The sequence below is a fragment of the Oncorhynchus masou genome, chromosome 23, assembly GCF_036934945.1.
Source record: "Oncorhynchus masou masou isolate Uvic2021 chromosome 23, UVic_Omas_1.1, whole genome shotgun sequence".
Lineage (NCBI taxonomy): Eukaryota > Metazoa > Chordata > Actinopteri > Salmoniformes > Salmonidae > Oncorhynchus > Oncorhynchus masou.
In genome coordinates this window covers 45,203,280-45,224,129 of record NC_088234.1, presented here as the reverse complement: position 1 = coordinate 45,224,129, position 20,850 = coordinate 45,203,280, and the positions used below count along the sequence as shown (strand labels likewise).

Below are 20,850 nucleotides of genomic sequence, written 5' to 3'. Positions count from 1 at the left end.
AGATCATATTCATAAGCCCGTGTTCATGAAGTGTCTCAGTTTATAAATGCTGATATAGGATAAGTTTAGCATTTTAGTTAATTATCAATACGATTATATGGTCGGGGGTTGGGGCCTGATCCTAGATCAGCACTCCTACAGTTTTTGAATATGGGCCCTGGAGCATGTCTGGAAACATAGCCGTCTACTGTAGTTGAGGAAGGCATCAGTAATGAGGCAAGCATTGGGAAGAGCCTGGTTGGTTGTTAGTGTCAACACCAACCATTCGAGCAGCTATTCAGTGTTCAAACCAAAACAACTCTGATTAATTGTATAGTGTTGCTTCCTGTTTGACAGGATGTGTGTTTTGTGATTATGCCCCCTCTTAAGAAATCATTATGTCAGACTGCTGATTGCTTCACTCTTCTCCTTCTTTCTCTAGCCTGTGTGATCTCACTTCCTGTGTGTCCTCACTTCCTTTGTGATGTCACTTCCAACAGGTCCCAGCTAGTGTCCTTGTCCTTTAGCAGCATCTGTTCTCTCTTGTCCAACTCTAGTCCAACAACTTTCCACACTCACACACTGAACATATCATCCCATAGAAAGCTTTCACAAAGATATTCGGAAGTGCAATTACTCACTTCTCATGTGCTTATTACTCAGTTATTACTTTCACATGACTTGAGAACACTAAATGTGTTCTCAACACACAGACTACAACAGGATAGTTGGCAGAGGAGTCAGGTTTTGAATTGCACATTTTCTCTACGATATGTTTTGTCAGGGTGTTGGGTAATAATCTACTTATCCTCTAATCAGTCTTTAGAGTTTTTGCAATGCTCTAATGATAACAACAAGTGTGTTATCTGCTGGAGTGGGTTACACAGTAAATTGTGGCATCTATTACTGAGAAGGATATCACCATTCACATCCGGCCTCTTTCACCATATCTCTTCCTGAGTAATTCTCAGGGTTTCCTCCTTCCGAGCCTCGGCTGGGGGTTCACACAGGGCCTTAAAACCTTTCTGTATCAATGAATACAAATTCAGCCCATCCTATACATTGTATTTCTTAAAATGTTATTTATATATACTTTACAGCTGGGACGATAAGCCAAAATGAATCACATATCACAGGCATTTTGCAGTAGCCTATACTAGAGGAATTGTTATGTTTGAAATGAAATACGTTTGCTAATATGGGTGACTGTTTATGGAACAATTGATGGTTACAACCATCAAACTAGTAGTGCTTAGGGTTTTTCAACCACTCCACAAATGTCTTGTTAACTATAGTTTTGGCAAGTCGGTTAGGACATCTACTTTGTGCATGACACAAGTCATTTTTCCAACAATTGTTTACAGACAGAATTCACTGTATCGCAATTCTAGTGAGTCAGAAGTTTACATACACTAAATTGACTGTGCCTTTTAAACAGCTTGGAAAATTCCAGAAAATGATGTCATGGATTTAGAAGCTTCTGATAGGCTAATTGACATAATTTGAGTCAATTGGAGGTGTACCTGTGGATGTATTACAAGGCCTACCTTCAAACTCAGTGCCTATTTGCTTGACATCATGGGAAAATCAAAATAAATCAGCCCAGACCTCAGGTGGAAAAATGTGTAGACCTCCACAAGTCTGGTTCATCCTTGGGAGCAATTTCCAAACACCTGAAGGTACCACATTCATCTGTACAAACAATAGTACACAAGTATAGACACCATGGGACCACGCAGCCGTCATACCGCTCAGGAAGGAGATGTGTTCTGTCTTCTAGAGATGAACGTACATTGGTGTGAAAAGTGCAAAACAATCCCAGAAAATCATCAAAAGTCCTCGTGAAGATGCTGGAAACGGGTACAAAAGTATCTATATCCACAGTAAAATGAGTCCTATATCGACATAACCTGAAAGGCTGCTCAGCAAGGAAGAAGCCACAGCTCCAAAACCGCAATAAAAAAATCCAGACTAAGGATTGCAACTGCACATGGGGACAAAGATTGTACTTTTTAGGGAAATGTCCTCTGGTCTGATGAAACAAAAAAATTGAGCTGTTTGACCATAATGACCATCGTTATGTTTGGAGGAAAAGGGGAGGCTTGCAAGCCGAAGAACACCATCCCAACCGTGAAGCACGGGGGCATCATGTTGTTGGGGGTGCTTTGCTGCAGGAGGGACTGGTGAACTTCACAAAATAGATGTCTTCATGAGGGAGGACAATTATGTGGATATATTGAAGCAACATCTCAAGACATCAGTCAGGAAGTTAAGGCTTGGTTGCAAATGGTTCTTCCGAATGGACAATGACCCCAAGCATACTTCCAAAGTTGTGGCAAAATGGCTTAAGGACAACAAAGTCAAGGTATTGAAGTGGCCATCACAAAGTCCTGGCCTCAAGCCTATAGAAGATGTGGGGCAGAACTAAAAAAGTGTGTGCGAGCAAGGAGGCCTACAAACCTGACTCAGTTACACCAGCTCTGTCAGGAGGAATGAGCTTATTTATTGTGGGAAGCTTGTGGAAGGCTACCCGAAACGTTTGACCCAAGTTAAACAATTTAAAGGTAAAGCTACCAAATACTAATTGAGTGTAATGTAAACTTCTGACCCACTGGGAATGTGATGAAAGAAAAAAAGCTGAGATCAATCATTCTCTCTACTATTATTCTGACCTTTCACATTCTTAAAATAAAGTGGTGATCCTAGCTGACCTCAGACTGGGAATTTTACTAGGATAAAACATCAGGAATTGTGAAAAACTCAGTATAAATGTATTTGGCTAAGGTGTATGTAAACATCCAACTTCAACTGTATAGTTGTGTGAATATATATAGCTGGCAAACATTAGTAGCCTCGTGAATTTCATACACGTGTAACTTGATCACCTCACTAAACACTAGAACCGCTTGGCCTTTCAGCCTATGAGTACCCGCTGCAGAATGCCTCTGGGCGTTTTCCTTTAGCTTCTGCATCCGATGCATGTCAACCCGCAAGGTGAGCAATCATAAGCACCAGCAGTTGATAAATAGTGCATCAACTTTTGTAAAGGATTAGTTGCTTGAAGAAATATTAATAAAAATAATAGTTATTTGTTTAAATAGAGTCAAGGATATGTTTTGTATAATTCTACGAAGTCCTAGAAAAAACAATTGCCTAATCGCCTATTTTCGTTTCCCAATAAAAACATTACAGTGTAATCCAATTGATCAACTTTATTTGTGCATGAACAATTGAAAAGGATGAATTCCTTATTTGACAAAGGTAAGTGTCATAGAAACGGCAGAATATGCTCTTTCTGATACTATAAAGAAGTCAAAATGTTTTACCTGCATGTGACTCTGAAGGAGGATTTGATCATGTGATTCTCCTTTCCCAGCATCTGTCAATTACAAGATGTGCCCAGCTCTTCATGTACAATCTGACAAATGATAGGGCTAATATTGTCACTAAATTCAGTTATGAAGTAAGGGGGCAAAATGATTGCCCATTCATTTTCATTCACTCAGTGAGGACAGAGAGACGTATTAGCGTCTGGCTGGGTACCAACGTCCTACAGCACATTGTCTTAGCGGGTTAAGTTCGGAATAGTTGTGAAAGAAATGCTGTAAAAAGGCTTTAAATACTTTTCTGTTTTTTTTTATCTGACAAATGAGCAGTGTAAAATACAAACATTTTATGAAAATCCAGGACTTAACATTTTTGGGCAGATTTTTTTTATTTACAAAATCGACCGTCAGTGGCTGTTGTCCTATGGCTGTTCTAGTGTTAAGTTGTGCTGACGCAGGAGTGGCTCACCTCGCTATGCTCCTGTTTCGCTCGTTATGTTTCTTTGTAAACAAATGCCTTTAACAGCTGTTTTGGGTAACCTGTACCGGTAAACTTTAGAATGAAAAATGATCTAACAGGCAAAATAATGAACGCGAACTGCTTTATCTATTACATAGTGCACAAGTTATTTTATTTACGGTATTGGAAAATCATACCAAGAATATTTCAAAAATACCCTGGGATACGGTTATATACAATAGACTGCCCAACCCTAGTTGTATTGGTTTAAAGGATAATAAATCAATCTAAACTTTAATGTTATAAACATATAGTTCTATATATCGTTATCGCACTAATTCAGGCAAGTTATCACCCAGCTCTACCCTATTGTATTACATATAAACACAGTTTATTAGGTACACCGTCTAGTACCGGGACCCCCCTTTGCCTCCAGGACAACCTGAATTCTTCGGGGCATGGAAACTTTGCTCAATTGGTATCAAGGGACCTAACGTGTGCTAGGAAAACATTCCCCACATCATTACACCTCCGCCACCAGTCTGTACGGCTGACACCAGGCAGGATGGAGCCATGAACTACTGTTGCTTACGCCAAAACCTGACTCTACTATCAGCATGACGCAACAGGAACCGGGATTCATCGGACCAGGCAATATTTTTCCTCTCCTCAATTGTCCACTGGATCCGCTTCTTGTTTTTAGCTGATAAGAGTGGAACCCGGTGTGGTCGTCTGCTCCAATAGCCCATCCGTGAGAAGGACTTATGAGTTGTGAGTTCTAAGATGCTGCTCTGCACACCACTGTTGTACGGTGCCATTATTTCACTGTTTGTGGCCCGCCTGTTGGCTCGCACGATTCTTGCCATTCTCCTCCTTCCATTCTCCTTGCCACTGACTGGATATTTGTTGTTTGTTGCACCATTCTTGGTGAAGGCTGGACACTGTTGTGCGTGAAAAGCACACAAGGCCGGACATTTCTGAGATACTGGAACTGGTGCGCCTGACACCGACGATCATAAAACGCTCAAAGTGGATTAGGTCACTCGTTTTTCCCCATTCTAACATTCAATCAAACAGTAACTGAATGCCACTTCTTGTCTGATTTTATATTCTATTACACAAATCCAAGTGCCGTAGTCCCAGAATCTCCCCACACACACTGACTTACTCATCCACCTGAACGTTGCCTTGCAGAGTGCAGCTCTACTGTGTTCTTTTCTCAAGGGAGCCTTTCGTCAAGCTGTGGAGAGTTATGATAAGATTACATTATTGTAGCTAGACTTAGCTGAGGGGAATGTGAGGCAAAAGAAACAAAAGAGCAGAGTCAGGAGGACAAATGAACTCATGGTTTCATCACTGTGAACTCGGTGTGACTGATATGTTGCTTCTTGTATCCAGTTAGTTAGCCAACAAGACACTTCTCTACATTTTTTGTCTTGCATTTCTAGTTTGTGTCTTTGATCTATAAATATATGTGATAAAGGTATTGGTGTATGTCACGCCCTGACCTTAGAGAGCTGTTTTATTTCTCTATTTGGTTAGGTCAGGGTGTGATGTGGGGTGGGCATTCTATGTTCTATTTTCTATGTTTTGTATTTCTTTGTTTTGGCCGGGTATGGTTCTCAATCAGGGACAGCTGTCTATTGTTGTTTCTGATTGGGAACCATACTTAGGCAGCCCTTTTCCCACCTGTCTTTGTGGGTTGTTAACTTTGTTTGTGGCACATAGCCCTTAAGCTTCACGGTTGTTTTTGTATTGTTTATTGTTTTTGTCTGCGTCATCCTAATAAAAAGGAATATGTACGCTCACCACGCTGCGCTTTGGTCTACTTCTTCCAACGGCCGTGACAGTGTAACTGTGGTGTTTCATTATTAACAAGATGTCCGTGATTGACAACAGAGTCTGGGTGTAGGGCGATTCCATGCCAGTGGGAGTGAAAAATATGTTTGCTGGCAAATTGTTCTGGCAATTCTCACATAGGAACTTCATTTAGAGGAACGATGTTTAACTTGCTTTTTGCATTTGTATCACCATTTTTGGGTGGTAAATCATGATGAAATTACCCATTTTAGGTGTTTTTTTTATACATGCCTCCTGTAAGACCCTATGATCTGTGAACCACACATTTGGACTATGTATAGATTCTGAAAAACAAATGTTCACATTCATTTATTCAGCATTAAAAACATGAATATATAAAAACTATCCTTTTTGATTTTGCTTATTTTTAGACATATTGTTTGTAACAATATACTCTTCAAAACATGTCAAATTTCCAGTTGGGCCCTCTGATCCTTTTAATGATATGACCCACTTTATACATAGAAATTGACATTACAGGTTATTAAACAATCACAGCCCTCCTTTCGGATTGCACATTCAGCAAGTCACCAGCAGAGGGAGTTTCCTTTGAATCCATTTTCCCATTCAGTGTGTTGGTGGTACTCATGACATGTATCATACCTTCAGAATTAGAATTAGTAGAGAGTCCACTCTGGAAACGTTATGTACTTGTAGTGTATACTGTTTGGAGCAATATACTCTACCTCTTAAAATGAACCAAATCAAAAAGGGTACTTTTAATGAATGTAAATGAATAAATCATTGTGAGAAATGTATTTCAGAATCACACTATAGGTAGTATAATGACTCCAAGATGTTGTCTGTATCATGTACGATTAACAGAGCACAATGTCTTACAGTAGACATGTATAGGTCTAAAATGGGACTACAATGGCCACTTTCATCATGATTTTCTCAAAAATTGTTTTCGGATGTCAAATGTAAAAAATAATTTCAATCACCCACCACCAATGAAGTTGCTAGAACAATCTGTCTGTTTTTTTGTTGTGTGTGCGTTAAGGGGGTTGTTTCCCTCTCTGTGTGTGTTGTGGGCCACCTGCTCAGTGCTGTAGTACATGCTGTAGTACATGCTTTTGTTTCACATCAAAGTCAGGAGTCCGTATCAAAGGAAGGCTAGAGAATGCACTGTAGCCTACAATCTCACAGACCCTCAGACCCTCTGGCTGCTTCCCCCAGCCCTGTGTCACATCTAAGCAGTGATTCAGTAACTCTGATTCATTATGTCCTGTGTTATGCAGGCAAAGCCGTTCACACTGCAAGCAGCCAACACTGAGGCCTGCTGTCTGTAAGTCACCACTGTCTGTCCTTTATGTGCATGTCACTGTGTGTTACAAGAGACCCGAGGAGAGAGGGCCACGTGTTTTAATTATCAGACAGACCGCGAGAGAGAGAGACAGACAAAGCTCCTCTGTGCCTAGTGTTCGCCCACTGAACTCTTATCGCAACGTGTGTGTGCGCGTTTGAGTCTGGGCACCTGCTTGCTTCAGGTCACTACATCCGGAGTCTGTGTATTGATTGGACTCCCTGAGTTGGGCGTTCTGGTGGGTGGCGGGTCTGTCTGACAGCCAGTTGATTGACAGTTATGTACTAAGGCTTCTAAGGGACAATTAAAAACACGTTCGAAGCCAGTTATTATGCTGTTAGTATATGTGCACAACTGTAAGGTTCGATACACATTTTTTATGTTTTGTTGTTTTTGTTAGTCATGCCGCACGATTCCTTGTTTTTGTCATTTTGAAACGTTCGGTAACACATGACGTGACACCCAGCGTCATAACACTGTCACGACACGGTCATAACCATGTCATGTGTCATAACACTGTCACGACACGGTCATAACCGTGTCATGTGTCATAACAGTGTCACGACCAACGTGTTGTATTATTTTTAGGGCTGGTGATGATGACATCTCAAAACCCACATTTATTCAAATGTGTTTTTTTCCCTGCCATGAGGTTTCCTTTAGTTCCTTAAGTCCTTTGTTGTTGTTGTTGTTGTCATGAATTCTTTACAGTCACATTTCACCATATTTGAAACAACTTGTAGAACATCCACTTTATGACACTGTCGAGAAGCATCATGACCATCCTGATCATATAAGCCAGCTAGACCAATCACGTACACGCCCTTATGTCGGTCATCAGTCACAAAGATGGTGTCTTGTCCAGCTGCTAAATATGCTCCTGCATTCATCCCAGTCATCCGAAACAGAGCATTGGGGCAGGTGCATGTGTGTGCACATTTACAATGATAAATGTCTAAATATGTTTCGTGACAGTATTATCACCATATTATGACAGCTCATGTCAGCTGTTATGACATGGTTATGACCGTGTTATGACATGGTTATGACCCTGGGTGTCAAGTAAAAGTGTTGCCGACACGTCTCTATTGCCCTCTTCTGCAGCATCATTTGATTCCAAGGGGTGTATTTAGTCCCCCATGATGCAATGCTCAGCCTAGTTAGCCTGCAGCTTAGTTGGCTATCAAGCCCAGACAAAGCTTCATCTAAATATACACTGAGTGTACAAAACATTAGGAACACCCGCTCTTTCCAATGTATAGAGTGACCAGGTGAATCCATGTGAAAGCTATGGTCCCGTATTGATGTCACCTCTTAAATCCACTTCAGTCAGTGTCGATGAAGGGGAGGAGACGGGTTAAAGAAGGATTTGAAAGCCTTGAGACAAACATAGTGTGTGTGTGTGCGTTTCAGAGGGTGAATGGGCAAGACAAAAGATTGAAGTGATTTTGAACTGAGGTATGGTAGTAGGTGCCAGACGAGTGTATTAAGAACTTCCAACGCTGCTGTGTTTTTCACGCTCAACAGTTTTCTGTGTGTATCAAGAATGGTCCACCACCCAAAGGACATCTGGCCAACTTGACACGACTGTGGGAAGCATTGGGGTCGACGTTGGTCAGTATGCCTGTAGAACGCTGTCGACACGTTGGCTACGAGTGCATCATTTCTTCCTCTTTTAAATGGTTGCAGTTCTGTCCTTGAGCTGTTCTTATCTATTAATGTTCTGTATTATGTCATGTTTCATGCTTTGCGTGGACCCCAGGAACAGTAGCTGCTGCTTTCGCAACAGCTAATGGGGATCCTAATAAAATACCAAATCATCACAACCCAAATTTTAAAAGTGGTGGAGTTATCCTTTTTTAAGCTAATTTCCCTGGCTTTGTCTATTTGATGGCTTTATGTTTGATTTACGTTCCCTGGGGAAGTAGATTGGTTCTGTGCTGGGCTGGTTTTCCTGGCTCCAGTCTCCTCAGTGTACAGAGGCCCATTGTTCTGTAGTGTGGTGGTGTTTGTGGTGTGTGTGTGCGCTTAGGGAGAGAGTGAGAGTGGTGGGTTAAGTCTTCCTCTGTGCGCTCTCTCTCTCTCACTCCCCCTCCCTCCCTCCAGTCTACTGCTGCCCAGCCATCCGGGGCATGCTACCAGGCACTGCCTCACTACCTCTGCCCTCACTGACCTCTCGGTGCTGGAAGGAAATGCCTCACCCCTTGACTGTGTGCTTGCACAGGCTTGTTTACGTGCGCAGGCATGTACCATATTACTATCAGTCTCTGCACATAGTCAAGGGGTGAGGCATTTCCTTACAGCCACAATATAAAAAAAAACATTAACTTTGTTGGCCAGAAACGGTGCTTTGGGCTTACAGTGAAAGTTAGCTTGATCTGTTAGCGCCACAAACATAATCCACTTCTGAGTTCAGGGTTAAGTGCCCTCGTGGCTTGAGCTGTTAGACAGAAATATGTTTAACTTGTTAATAGTTTGCTCTGAACTATTATGACCGTATCTGTTTCCTCTTTACCACTCTTAAATTGTGAGTGTTGTTTGTTTTTTGTGTCATGTGGGAAGGGGGTTCAAACGCCTCTGACGGGGGTCTTCTGGGGAAAGGGGGGGGCCGTGTTTGTCAGCACCCCTTTAACAGGCCAACATTGGCTTTGAGGCCCCCTCACTCTTTCCACTGCCAAATTACCCCCATCCAGTCCAGCAATCAGGCCCTGAACCACAGCTAGGCTTGGCAGCAGCCCCAACCCGCAAATACTTTGAGCAGTTGAACATGTGCCCTGTATTTAGAGGTAGAGGCATGCCCCCCCCCCACTCTTTTTCTCACTTCCCATACTGTTTCACAATAGGGTCTTGGGGAAGTCACCAGTTTGCGACTGTAGACCTATACAGTGAAACATTCCTGTTCACCCATGGAAGTCTTATCACAGCCTGTGTGTGTTTGGTGCATATATACATACCAGTATCTAAATGCTTGTTAGTGTCGTGGCAAGGAAGCAAAACACGAAGCGGATTTAACTTGATTAGGAAAACAGCCCTAATGTTGGAAACAAACATTATTATGTTGTCTGTCATCCAGAGTCATATTTGTTTATTTTCCAATCAATAGCATGCAATATTTTACATACAGCAGGTTTTTAAAGGACCAATGAGTCTGGCCTGCTTAGGTTTCCATTTTTGCCATAGAAAAAATGTTGTGATACTGGTATCGTCCCAGCCCTAATGTTCATGCTTCTCTGTGTTTGCGGGCGTGGGTCTCTTTGCTGGGTGGATGTCTAAATGTTTGTTGTCTACAGTATCTAACCTAGTCTTCTCTCTCTCTCTCTCTCTCTCTCTCTCTCTTTTTCTCTCTCTCTCTCTCTTTTTCTCTATCTCTCTCTCTCGCTCTCTCTCTCTCTCTCTCTCTCTCTCTTTTTCTCTCTCTCTCTCTCTTTTTCTCTCTCTCTCTCTGTCTCTCTCTCTGTCTCTGTCTTTGTGTCTCTGTCTCTCTCTCTCTCTCTGTGTAGATGACAGTATTTCGGCAGCGAGTGCGTCTGACGTGCAGGATCGTCTGTCGTCGTTGGAGCTGCGCGTCCAACAGCAGGAGGATGAGATCGCCGTGATGAAGGCGGCGCTGGCCGACGTGCTGCGACGCCTGGCGCTCTCCGAGGACACGGCCGCCACCGGCAAAAAACAGACCAGCACCAAAGGTAGTCCGTCACCTCAGACCCTGAACTCTGAACCGAAACCATCAGTCGCCATCACTGTCACCGATTCTACATGTTTGAAACCCTCTAGAAACCCTACAACCGGACAGTTTTAAACATCATCTCTCCACCATAAGCTGATCACGCTCTGTCAAATCCATCGGCACTCGCTTCTGTACAACTTACCGTACCTGTGATCGAGCACTGTACATTCCATTCATCTCCACTTTCCCAAAGGCTCGTTTAGCCCCTCTTCCTTTGGATTTGTTCGCCAGGTTGTAGTCGTGAGAGTCGGCTATCTTGTATTCCTCCGCTTGTGTTTACACAAAGGAAGTTCAGCAGCGGAGCCAGAACCTGGATCTGTTAACAGTTTCACTCCGACCTTGACCCTCGGTGCAAAACGTTTCCATTCAGATCGCAGCTGTGCAGGCGTGTGTGTGAGCGCGTGCTTGGGGCTCGCGGAAGGGCCCGTTTGGAGTGTTGCTATGCCACGGTTAATGTCGTCTACCAGAGAGGTACAGCAAGGAACGTGCTTATTTTACCTTCCCACACCTTCACAACATGTGCGGACACACTCAGTTCAATCACAGACTAACACAGGAACAGCATCACAATCCAGTCTCTCACTGTGAATGAAATCTGTCCATGGGGAATCGATACCGCTCCATTCTCCCACACTATAACCAACTGAGGTTCTCTCTGAGCTCAGTGACAAAGTAGAGGCTCATATGCCCAGCCAGCAGTAGGGGAAATCCTGTGGCCGTCCCTGTCAGGAATATCATTCCCTGGCTGGGCAAGAGAGAAAGAGGGAGCGAGAAAGACAGAGGGAGATTGAATGCACTCTCAGATAGAGGCAGAGAAATAGATTTCATTCTCAGAGAGAGAGGGGGAGAGGGAGAAAATGTGTCGTGCCCAGAGTCATTGGCGAGCGTCTGGGTTCTGTAATCATGCTTCAGTAATAACCACCACCCACTCACCCGTAGCCTGGCTAACTGACTCCAGAGCTGTCCATCTGCACACAATAAGACCATCTGTCTCCCGGGCCTGTGTGTGTGTGTGTGTGTGTGTGTGTGTGTGTGTGTGTGTGTGTGTGTGTGTGTGTGTGTGTGTGTGTGTGTGTGTGTGTTCACGTGTGTGTGTGTGTGTGTGTGTGTGTTCACGTGCTCGTGTGTGTGTGTGTGCGCTCCTTGTGTGTGTGCACCCGTGTATGTGTACGTGCCCGTATGTGTGTTTCTGGCCACGCTCATGCACGTACGTGCACCTAATTGTGGGAAGTCTAACATTATCTGTGTGTGTGGTGACTGCGCAGCCTTGTCCTGACATTTCACTTTCCCTAATGAAACCAATTACTGTACGATCATGTGGAAGTCTCTCTCTTCGGGAAGTGTCTTGGGTGGGAAGCCATGACTCCTTGATAAAGAGATCCTGTCCCCATTTCTCTACCTGTTCAGGATATGTCACCATGAAGAGAATGTCTTTCATAAATAAGGCTGCGAGCAGCATTGATGGGGTTCACAGCATGACACGAGTGGCGAGTACAGTGGCGGGTACAGTGGCGAACCCAATCAGCGTGCAGGGATGTGGACGCTATCTAACTGGACTACTTGTGAAAACTGCATAGAGGAAGCGGTTACTGCCCAGGACAGTTGGCAATAAGTCCCAAATCTAGAAACGACTGAGATTATTTACACTACCTCGCTAGCTCGTAGAGGGATAAATGGCTTGGTGCACACAGTCCTCGCGGAAAATAACCTGCTGGTGATAGCTACCCGTCCAATTTAGATCGTTTACTGACAGGCTAGCTAGCAAGTGACAACTCACGAGAGAACTACAACTCACTCACTCAACTTTACATCAACGATCACATCCTACTAAATAGTGCACGCAACTGACCAACTCTGGCTGGTAAGGTTGGAAAATTAAACGATTGGGTGATTGTTTTAAAACATATGTACAAAAGTTTGCATTCGCCTTTGCCACTCTCAAATTCTCCTGAGCTCCAACTTCCTTCCCCTGGCTATCCGTATTTGTCCCGCTACCTCCCCTTGCATTCCGTCCGATTGGCTAATGGGACCAACACTCAGTAACTGGGAAAGAATCGTGCATCTTTGATGTGCACCTCTTCAGAAATGCTTTATTTCTGACATTCGTCCTTTTCGTCTTCTTCGTTTTCTTCTTTGTTTCCTTCTTCTTCTTCGTCGTCTTCTTCATCTTCTTTGTTGCGGTCCAAACACTTAAAAGACACACCCTATCCCCTCAGCCCTCAAATGAAGTGGACACTTCTGATGACATATCATGACGTCTGACGAGTATACACTTGCGGGGCGAGGGAGGAAGGAATGATTTTTAAATGGACCACCCTTGGCTGGAAATTGGTCACTTGTTCATGATTGTGTTGTCAGCCATCGGTAACTTGTGTCTGCTAAACTCAGTAAAAAAGAAGCGTCCTCTCACTGTCAACTGCGGTTATTTTCAGCAAACTTATATGTAAATATTTGTCTGAACATAACAAGATTCAACAACTGAGACATAAACTGAACAAGTTCCACAGACATGTGACTAACAGAAATGGAATGATGTGTCCCTGAACAAAATTAACAGTCAGTATCTGGTGTGGCCACCAGCAGCATTAAGTACTGCAGTGCATCTCCTCCTCATGGACTGCACCAGATGTGTCAGTTCTTGCTGTGAGATGTTACCCCACTCTTCCACCAAGGCACCTGCAATTCTGGGGGGAATGGCCCTAGCCCTCACCCTCCGATCCAACAGGTCCCAGACGTGCTCAATGGGATTGAGATCCGGGCTCTTCGCTGGCAATGGAAAAACACTGACATTCCCGTCTTGCAGGAAATCACGCACAGAAGGAGCAGTATGGCTGGTGGCATTGTCATGCTGGAGGGTCATGTCAGGATGAACCTGCAGGAAGGGAACCACATGAGGGAGGAGGATGTATTCCCTGTAACACACAGCGTTAAGATTTCCTGCAATGACAACAAGCTCAGTCCGATGATGCTGTGACACACCGCCCAAGACCATGACGGACCCTCCACCTCCAAATCGATCCCGCTCCAGAGTACAGGCCCCAGTGTAACGCTCATTCCTTTGACGATAAACGTGAATCCGACCATCACCCCTAGTGAGACAAAACCACGACTCGTCAGTGAAGAGCACTTTTTGCCAGTCCTGTTTGGTCCAGCGACGGTGGGTTTGTGCCCATAGATGACATTGTTGCCGGTGATGTCTACAAGCCTCTTGTACAAGCCTCTCAGCCTATTGCGGACAGTCTGAGCACTAGTGGAGGGATTGTGCGTTCCTGATGTAACTCGGGCAGTTGCTGTTGCCATCCTGTACATGTCCCGCAGGTGTGATGTTCGGATGTACCTAACAGGTGTCGTTACACGTGGTCTGCCACTGCGAGAATGATCAGCTGTCTGTCCTGTCTCGCTGTAGCGCTGTCTTAGGCGTCTCACAGTACGGACATTGCAACTTATTCCCCTGGCCAGATCAGCAGTCCTCATGCTTCCTTGCATGCGGCATGCCTAAGGCACGTTCACACGGATGAGCAGGGACTCTGGGCATCTTTCTTTCTGTGTTTTTCAGAGTCAGTAGAAAGGCCTCTTTTGTGTCCTAAGTTTGTAAGCTGTCTGTAAGCTGTTAGTGTCTTAATGACCATTCAACAGGTGCAATGTTCATTAATTGTTTATGGTTCATTGAACAAGCATAGGAAACAGTGTTTACACCCTTTACAATGAAGATCTGTGAAGTTATTTGGATTTTTATAATTATTAATATACACCTACTGTATGATAGCTTGCAAATTAACTAACTATAACGTTAGCCTGCCTAGCTGAAACTTCTGAAGAAGGGAAATGTTTTATTTCTACAATTTCCAAAAGACAACCAAACAAAAATATCATTGCTTTTTACAAGACGTGTTTATGCCGTCATGTGATTTAGTAGCACAATTTTTAGCTTATTTGCATTCGTTTTTACTTCCACTTGCATGTTGACTTCTTCATTGATGATGTTTAAGTTTTTGCAGACTTTTCTTAGTGGGTGTACAATCATCGCAAATTGATTTATGGGGAGTTTCAGGCCACGGGGTGAACATAATTGTACACTCGCAAAGCCCACTAAAAACAAGGGCTAAGGGGCTTATGTTGCAAACTTCTCTTGCATTTAAAAAGTGCCTTACTATATAAAAAAAAGGGCAAAAAAACAGGACCCTTTACTGTATGAATGGTAGGATTGGAGTAGGGCTGTTCTGGTGACTGTATTACCACCACACCGGCAGTCATGAGTCACGGCCCATGACTGCAGTAAAATTCCACGTGACCTTTGAGTCACGGTATGGTATTCCCCTTTTTATGCACTCTAGCCATGCTTTGGTAGTACCCAACTTGCTAACTACCATCAGGTCCTAATGGCCTGATACTCAGGGCTCTATTGTTGCCATCAGGTCCTAATGGCCTGGTACTCAGGGCTCTATTGTTACCATCAGGTGCTAATGGCCTGGTACTCAGGGCTCTATTGTTACCATCAGGTCCTAAAGGCCTGGTACTCAGGGCTCTATTGTTACCACCAGGTCCTAATGGTCTGGTACTCAGGGCTCTATTGTTACCATCAGGTCCTAATGGCCTGGTACTCAGGTCTCTATTGTTACTGTCAGGTTCTAATGGCCTGGTACTCAGGGCTCTATTGTTACCATCAGGTTCTAATGGCCTGGTACTCAGGTCTCTATTGTTACCATCAAGTTCTAATGGCCTGGTACTCAGGGCTCTATTGTTATCATCAGGTCCTAATGGCCTGGTACTCAGGGCTCTATTGTTACTATCAGTTCCTGATGGCCCGGTACTCAGGGTTCTATTGTTACCATCAGGTCCTAAAGGCCTGGTACTCAGGTCTCTATTGTTACCACCAGGTCCTAATGGTCTGGTACTCAGGGCTCTATTGTTACCATCAGGTCCTAATGGCCTGGTACTCAGGTCTCTATTGTTACTGTCATGTTCTAATGGCCTGGTACTCAGGGCTCTATTGTTACCATCAGGTTCTAACGGTCTGGTACTCAGGGCTCTATTGTTACCGTCATCCTAGGCCTGGTACTGAGGGCTCTATTGTTACCGTCAGATCCTAATGGCCTGGTACTGAGGGCTCTATTGTTACCATCAGGTCCTAATGGCCTGGTACTCAGGTCTCTATTGTTACTGTCATGTTCTAATGGCCTGGTACTCAGGGCTCTATTGTTACCATCAGGTTCTAACGGTCTGGTACTCAGGGCTCTATTGTTACCGTCAGGTCCTAATGGCCTGGTACTGAGGGCTCTATTGTTACCGTCAGGTCCTAATGGCCTGGTACTGAGGGCTCTATTGTTACCATCAGGTCCTAATGGCCTGGTACTCAGGGCTCTATTGTCCCTCTACCCACTAACATCAATGCAAATTCAGTGGAAAATCACATCAAACACTTATCATCAGAACAACATACTCTTAAAACAGTGTAAAACATGGTTGTGGTGGATGCTGTTTTAAAGCCAAACACAACGAAATGGACAGCGCTTTCTACGGTGACGATTCAATCAAAATGCTTATGAGCCCAAGCCCGAAAAAACCCTGAATTAAAATGATAATTGTGATACAATACGTTGCCTACTGCATATTATGCATGGGGAAGAAAAACATCAAACAAAACTGATTTTAAGACATCTTGGTACATAATTGGTCGAGCCTATACTTCAAAACTCAAGTAATCTCAGTTGAGTGTGGACTGTATTGTTATGCATACTGGATGGACTGGTTACTTTATGCTACACTCCAAACTTTCTATCCTTGAGTCTGGGAGAGGTCATGTAGCCCGAGGCAGTGCTGTTGTTTCATTGATTATGCAGGGCAGCTTAAGGTTTGCCTACAGTTAGTGAATTTGCATTTGATTTTGAATATCCGAGTAATCAGGATTTTTTTTCATATTTTCGTAATGAAGTGAGTGACACATTACCTTGATCTGTGCAGAATGTCTCACCACCATGCGTTTCCATCTCCGCTCTCTCCTATATTCCTTTCTTCAGTGCGTAGACGGTTTAGTGAAATACGTTTCGTTGCACACACCTGTCCCGAACAGATTTCACTTGTTTCCCAAATTAAGCACTGGGTAGGTACAGGAACAAGATCTGAGAGCCCATGGCATGCAAATGTATAACAAAAAAAATAAAAACCTTATTTACATAAGTATTCAGACCCTTTGCTATGAGACTCAAAATTGAGTTCAGGTGCATCCTGTTTCCATTGATCATCCTTGATGTTTCTACAACTTCATTGGAGTCCACTTGTGGTAAATTCAATTTGTTGGACATGATCTGAAAATCGCACACACACACGTCTATATAAGGTCCCACAGTTGACAGTGCATGTCAGAGCAAAAACCAAGCCATGAGGTTGAAGGAATTGTCCGTAGATCTCTGAGACAGGATTGTGTCAAGGCACAGATCTGTGGAAGGGTACCAACAAGATTGAACTCTTTGGCCTGAATGCGTCTGGAGGAAACCTGGCACCATGCCTACGGTGAAGCATGGTGGAGGCAGCATCATGCTGTGGGGATGTTCTTCAATGTAGGCGGTCATTGTATATAAGAATTTGTTCTTAACTGACTTGCCTGGTTAAATAAAGGTTAAGTAAATAAAAAATGAAAAGTGTCAGGGACTGGGAGACTAGTCAGGGTCAAGGGAAAGATGAACGGAGCCAAGTACTGAGAGATCCTTGATGAAAACCTGCTCCAGAGGGCTCAGAACCTCAGACTGGGGCGAAGGTTCCTCTTCCAACAAGACAACGACCCTAAGCACACAGCCAAGCCAATGCTGGAGTGGCTTCGGGACACGTATCTGAATGTCCTCGAGTGGCCCAGCCAGAGCCCGGACTTGAACCCGATCGAACATCTCTGGAGAGACCTGAAAATAGCTGTGCAGTGACTCTCCCCATCCAACCTGACAGAGCTTGAGAGGATCTACAGAGAAGAATGGGAGAAACTCCCCAAATACAGGTGTGCCAAGCTTGCAGCATCATACCCTAGAAGACTCAAGGCTGTAATTGCTGCCAAAGGTGCTTCAACAAAGTACTCAGTAAAGGGTCTGAATAATTATGTAAATGTTATATTTAAGTTTTGTAGTTTTTAAAAATATGCAAAATGTATAGAAACATGTTTTTGCTTTGTCATTATAGGTATTGTGTGTAGATGGATGAGTAAAAAAAATGATTTAATCAATTTTAGAATAAGTCTGTAACATAACAAAATGTGCAAAAAGTGAAGAGGTCTAGATATTTTCTGAATGCACTGTACAGAGGGCATGTCTTTTTTCTCCTGTCCCTGTTCCTGCCCATTTATTAATGGTCATTCTAAATCAAAACTCATTTTACATATTAGTGAAGACAAGATTAAATTGAGAATAGTCTGATGGGTGAAAATATGACCACTTGATGAGAGAACAGCTGTGCAGCCTGAGGCAAGGAACGGAGCGCAGGCTTTTTATTGGCTACTTGCTCAAATCCTCAATAGACTGTAGTCGCACCATGCAGCCCATATACGTTTTGATTTCTAAGACATTCTGAGGTTTGTTCATTCACTACTAAAGTTGCCAAATAACTTTATATATAGACAATAGGACCTTTGTGGTTTTCATACGGCGGGCCAAGGGCAAAGCTATGGGTGGGCATAGGCCCACCTTCTTGGGAGCCAGGACATGGGCTGGCGTGTTTACAAGTGGGCTGCGGTTGTGAGACCGGTTGGACATACTGCCAAATTCTCTAAAATGACAATGGAGGCGGCCTATGATAGAGAAATTGACATAACATTCTCTGGCAACAGCTCTGGTGGATATTCCTGCAGTCAGCATGCCAATTGCACGCTCCCTCAAAACCTAATGTATCTGCAGTATTGTATTGTGTGACAAAACTGCACATTTTAGAGTGGCCTTTTTATTGTCCCCAGCACAGGGTGCACCTGTGTAATGATAATGCGGTTTAAGCAGCTTCTTGATATGCCACACCTGAGAGAGATGTTTTTTTTGTGCGTATGCAACATTTCTGGGATCTTTTATTTCAGCTCATGAAACATGGGGCCAACACTTTAAATCTTGCGGTTTTATGTTTTGGTTCAGTATGGACGTTCCAAAGGCATCAGTGGCTTGTATGTGGGGAGGCCTGGAGATGCTGAACGTGTTCATGTTAATTAAAGTTCAGTTACCGTGAGGCCGGCAGTCTTTTCCATGACAATAACCGGCTGACAAAATGTAATGACCGCCACAGCCCTAACTGAAGTGTTCACCCTGTGTCACCCTTGCTTAGCCTTTTCGTTACACATCCCTCTATCCATCATCCGTCTCTCCTCCCTCACACCCTCTGATCCCTCGTTCCGGTCAGCTCTCCATTCATTCGGCTGGTCACCTTTTCTATCTCATTATGACATCACTCTCCTATTTAATACCAGCTATTGCCATAGCGATGGCTCCTGGCAACCCCCGCTGTGTGTGTGTGTGTGTGTGTGTGTGTGTGCGTCCTATTGTAGTGGGTTAGTCAGCACTCCTGGGAAATGTACATGGATGCAATTAAGAGGTTATTGAGCTGATGTTACAGCACTGGCAGTTTGACACGTACAACAGTGGTGCTCTGAATATTTCAGCTCTGTTGTCCTGCTCTCTCGGTGACGTGGGCAGTAATCCGGGACTGAAGCAGACAGGAAGCAAAGGAAATCACGTGGTTCAGTTCAGTTTCTCTTCAGACACCCATGCCCTGACTGCAAGGCCAACTTTGCAGAGAGTCTGCAAACCACCTCCGCCCCACATACACACACATGGAGCAGGCACGCCCCCCCCCCCCCCAAACAGGACCCCTTCCTGCTCCTGAGACCCCCGTTTCCTTCCTCAACTACCAGAAATCTCTTCCTCTCTTTCTGTGTATTGTTCAGTCTTTCTTTCCCCTCTACTACGTACATTCTTGGGTTTTTATCAGATTTTTGGGGGGGTTTTAGGCTGGGTTTCTGTACAGCACTTTGTGACATCAGCTGATGTAAGAAGGGCTTTATAAATCCATTTGATTGATCTGCTCAGCACTGTATCCCTTTCTCTCATTCACTTTTCTCTTTTTCCTGCCTCTTATCTCTCCAGCTTCAGTTTCATCCCACCCTTTCTTCCTCTTTTCCAAATCATTTATTATCAGGAATGAGGAAGCCAATCTATCGGGAGGTGAACACACACACACACACACACACACACACACACACACACACACACACACACACACACACACACACACACACACACACACACACACACACACACACACACACACACACACACACACACACACACACACACATATACACATACACACACACATATACACATACACACACACACACACCTGTCAGTCACAGCAGTTTGATGGGAGAGAGAAATAGGCCTCTCAGATCAGGAAGCCAGGTTGATGGAAGAAGACTGCCTCTTGCAAGGTGTCAATCATTATTAATACACAGCCGTTAGAATAAGACCGGGTTGATTTCGCTTGACTATTCATTCATCAGACTCATTGACTCTCCCTCAGGCCTTGTGCACCAGCAGTGCCGGTCTTCTCCTAATCAGTCTCCAGCTGTCTTCTGCCTTGATGGTGGTGGGGGAGGGGGATGAGACAGGAGAGAGCAGGGAGGTGGCGGTGGGGGTGTTTGTGGATGGGGTATCCCCCAACCCGACCCTGCAGAGGGAGACCAGATACTCCACCATGCTGTGTGTGTTTGAACTGGGGGGGGTGTAATGGGCCGTGAAACTGGGCCACATGTCGCTGACACGGGATCAGGCCTCTCCTGGGACACCACGCGCCCCCAAACATAACCCCGCCCCTCACCCGTCCTCCGGTCAGTGCACAGACTTACTCTACACACAGTAATTCTTACAGAAGTGCTTAGAAAGGACTGAGTTGATTTATTAAATTAAAACCACAACAAAGAAGGGAGCGTTCATCTAATCCTCTCTCCGAGATGTCACGGCATTTGTTTGTGTCATCATCCATTCGAATCTTGGCTGTATTGACTCAAATACTCATCATTCACTTTACTTATGAAACTCATATCAGTGTGTTTCCTACGGAGCGTTGCATCACGGTGTCCGTGCTGCTGTTTATAGTGTATCTAGCGTGTGTTCCGGCTCTCTGCATGAGGACCGTTAATCAATGGTTTATCTCACCGAGACGCCTACTCTCTGTC

At 44.2% G+C, this 20,850-nt stretch overlaps 1 protein-coding gene across 2 annotated transcripts in view; it reads left to right on the top strand.

The window, feature by feature from the left end:
- Positions 1 to 20,850, top strand: part of LOC135510899 (echinoderm microtubule-associated protein-like 4) — a 133,759-nt gene that overhangs the window by 83,554 nt on the left and 29,355 nt on the right. For both annotated transcript variants that reach the window (XM_064932213.1, XM_064932212.1), the window contains exon 2: positions 10,432 to 10,614. In XM_064932213.1, the coding sequence (XP_064788285.1) occupies positions 10,432 to 10,614 (183 nt within the window). The remainder of the gene's footprint in view (positions 1 to 10,431; positions 10,615 to 20,850) is intronic.